General features: G+C 33.5%; 1 protein-coding gene across 1 annotated transcript; it reads left to right on the top strand.

The window, feature by feature from the left end:
- The first annotated feature begins 1,010 nt into the window (after positions 1-1,010).
- Positions 1,011-2,385, top strand: LOC108524930 (WD repeat-containing protein 35-like). The gene is made up of 2 exons (XM_017866014.1): positions 1,011-1,186; positions 1,824-2,385. The coding sequence occupies exons 1-2, from the start codon at positions 1,020-1,022 to the stop codon at positions 1,990-1,992; spliced, it is 336 nt and encodes a 111-aa protein (XP_017721503.1). The 5' UTR covers positions 1,011-1,019; the 3' UTR covers positions 1,993-2,385.
- Positions 2,386-3,068: the final 683 nt, after the last annotated feature.

Genomic DNA, 3,068 nt, shown 5'->3' with positions numbered 1-3,068 from the left:
TTTGTTTAGGTCATTATTTAATTTTCTGTTGTCAAGAGGCATAAAATAAAAATCAGAAGTAGTTAGGGAGTGAGATTAGTTCTTTATATTTCATTTTTGATTTATATAAAATAATATATGAACTTCATAAATATTTCTTCTTTTGAATTAAAGAACTGTAAGGCCTGTCTCCCTTGCCAGGAATCAAACCCAGGCAGCTGCTGTGAAAGCAGAGAATCTTAGCCACTGAACCTCAAGGTGGAGAGTCTGTCTGAACTTCATTTCAGCTGTTAACATTGTATCTCATTTTCATTAATGTTATTTATACTCCCAGGAGATCTCTAATACGACTTAGGCTCTGAAAAGAGATATAAAACCACATGTGTTTACACCGTGTTTTGTTTTGAAATAAACCTGATCATGTCTAAGAAATTGCTGAAAAGAAATGATTATTATTTAAATCATTATTTTGCTAAATTGAAAGTCCAGGAAAGTAAAGGCACAACATTGTTTTCTTTTCCCTAGTCCGGTATCTTAGACCATTTGGACTGCTATAACAAGATACCTGAGACTGGATAATTTATAAAGAATGGAAATATTTTTCTCACAGTTCTGGAGACTAGGAAGTCTAAGGTCAAGGCGTCAACAGGTTTAGTGTCTGTTGAGGGCCCTGTCTTCCAAGATGGTGCTTTGAATGTTATGCCTTTACATAGTGGAACGTGAAAAGGGCAAAAGGGGCAAATTCTCTGAAGAGTCTTTTATAAGGGCGTTAATCAATTCATAAGGGCAGACATAATGACTTCCCAAAAACCCCACCTCTTAATACTATCACAATGGAGATTAAGTTTTAACATGAATTTTGGAGGGGACACACATTCAAACCATAACCTCCAGGTGCTCCTCATTTCCTCTTACCTAGTCAGGCTAAGTTTCTAAAATGTTTGGAGAGTCACATTGTTCACTGCTGTGTAGTCTCAGCACTAGAACTGTGCCTAACACATAGTAGGCTCTTGGTAAATATTTGTCAAATAGATGAATGAATGAATGCCTTTGTTTGCAGGGATCTTGCTATTGGCCTCCGGCTGAAATTGGGGGATTGGTTTAGAGTACTCCAGCTCCTGAAAACTGGATCTGGTGATGCAGATGACAGTCTCATGGAACAAGCCAACAATGCCATTGGAGACTACTTTGCTGATCGACAAAAGTGGTATGTAACTTACCTGGAGCTCCTCAAGCATTTGTGCGACACTTAGTAGCTGCCTGAGTACTTCTCTAGGAAGTAATCCTGGGGAAATGAAGATCATCTTCTTGAATTCTAAGATTCAGATACCTCTAGATTCATCTTGGAAAGCCAGAGATCCTGTGAAGTTGTGAGTTGAGCACTACAAAAATTTGGAGTGTATAAACACAAAACTTGCACTTAGCTCCACGCAGTTTTCTCTTTGAGACTACTTTGATAGTAGTCAAAGAGATACTTTGAGTATATAATTCTACGATGTTTTATGATTTATTTTTGAACAAAGTTTAATAAATGTTTTTATTTGCTTTATTATATATTATTTTCAGAAATCATTGACTTTTGTTCTTTTCATTTTGATTAGTATGCTTATTTATGTCGGTGTTTGGGAGCAAAGCAGTGGTATTTCTTAAGAATAGCCAAGAATGTTACAACTAGCATATGCTTTAGATTTTTTCCCCCATTTTGAAAGTTATTCTGGAGCTGAAGATAATGAACAGTAATACTAGCACTGGGAATTCTGCTGAAGGAACATTTTGGTTGAAAGGGCTTATTTATCAGGAGATTCATATTAGTTCTACAAGCTTTTCCTTTTTTCTTTCTGTAGGTTGAATGCTGTACAATATTATGTACAAGGGCGGAACCAGGAACGCTTAGCTGAATGTTACTATATGTTAGAGGATTATGAGGGATTAGAGAACCTTGCCATTTCACTTCCAGAAAACCACAAGTTACTTCCAGTAGGTATTGCAAATTTTAGGTTTTGGAATTGTTAGGTTACTTTATAAAATTTTATGTTATAGTCAGGAAATATCTCCCACAATAAAGAAAATTAAAAATCTATAATTTTACAGTTTCTTAGACATGGAATGATGCTTTTAACTATAAAGCAATATATAAATTATATAGAATGCTTGAAAATGGAGGGGGAAAGTCAGTCACTACTTTAACATTACCACAGTCTCGTGTTGTCTGTTAAGATTTATAAAGTTGCTTTTTAAATGTTAGCTGAATACATGAAATATTTACAGATGAAATGATATGTTGCTAGGGATTTGCTTCAAAATAATCTGAAATTGTTTGAAATTTGCTGTAACTTAAGTTTAAAATGATTGCTCAACTTTTATTATGTTATATTAACAATAAAGTATTTCAAGTTAAAAGAGAAATCGAAAAGAGTTCTCTTGCTTTCGAATGTTCTTTTAGAGCCTCTTAATTAATTGTTGAATACTGTAAATAAGTTTGTATTTTATGTGTTTAATATGTAAATCACTAAGCTGTACAATGCTTGTAGAGCTGATGGCTCTCAACTGCAGAGTCTGAACGTATATCAGTTGTGAGTTCCACTTCAAAGATTTTGCCTATTAGCTAATAGGTAAGTATAGAATTATGGCAATTCAGTTTTCCCTATTGTGAATTTGAGCAGTTATCTCTGTAATGGTATTTTCACTCCCCCTTATTTTCAATCCTATGGGTTTTCTTGAGTAGGAAAGAAACTGAAATTACTTAGAACCCTGGGGTATAGCGAAGAGTGTATCCTCCATTAGTGTTGTCTGTTAGATGTGTCTGATGACACCAACAAACATTTTGCTGTAGGGTATCTAGAATAGTAATATTCCTGAGTAAATACTAAGTAATTATAACTATAATAATAATTAAATAACTAAAATAGTAAAGATTTTAGTATTATAAGTTTTAAATAGAGTTATAGAAGAATTTTTAATAATATGGGAAGGTGTACATAATATTTAAGTAGGAAATATGGGATACAAAATTATGTATTGTATGATTGTGTACAACACAAACATATACATATATATTCATAGGACAAAGATGTTAAGAAATTACACCA

The sequence above is a fragment of the Rhinopithecus bieti genome, unplaced genomic scaffold (genome assembly GCF_001698545.2).
Source record: "Rhinopithecus bieti isolate Rb0 unplaced genomic scaffold, ASM169854v2 repeat_33143, whole genome shotgun sequence".
NCBI lineage: Eukaryota > Metazoa > Chordata > Mammalia > Primates > Cercopithecidae > Rhinopithecus > Rhinopithecus bieti.
This window is presented reverse-complemented; position numbering and strand designations above follow the sequence as displayed.

Bases quoted from the DNA above. Each gene is read 5' to 3' on its own strand.
- LOC108524930 (XM_017866014.1), top strand. From the start codon at position 1,020: ATGAATGCCTTTGTTTGCAGGGATCTTGCTATTGGCCTCCGGCTGAAA. The intron at 1,187-1,823 runs GTATGTAACTTA...TTCTTTCTGTAG, and splicing joins TTTGCTGATCGACAAAAGTG to GTTGAATGCTGTACAATATT.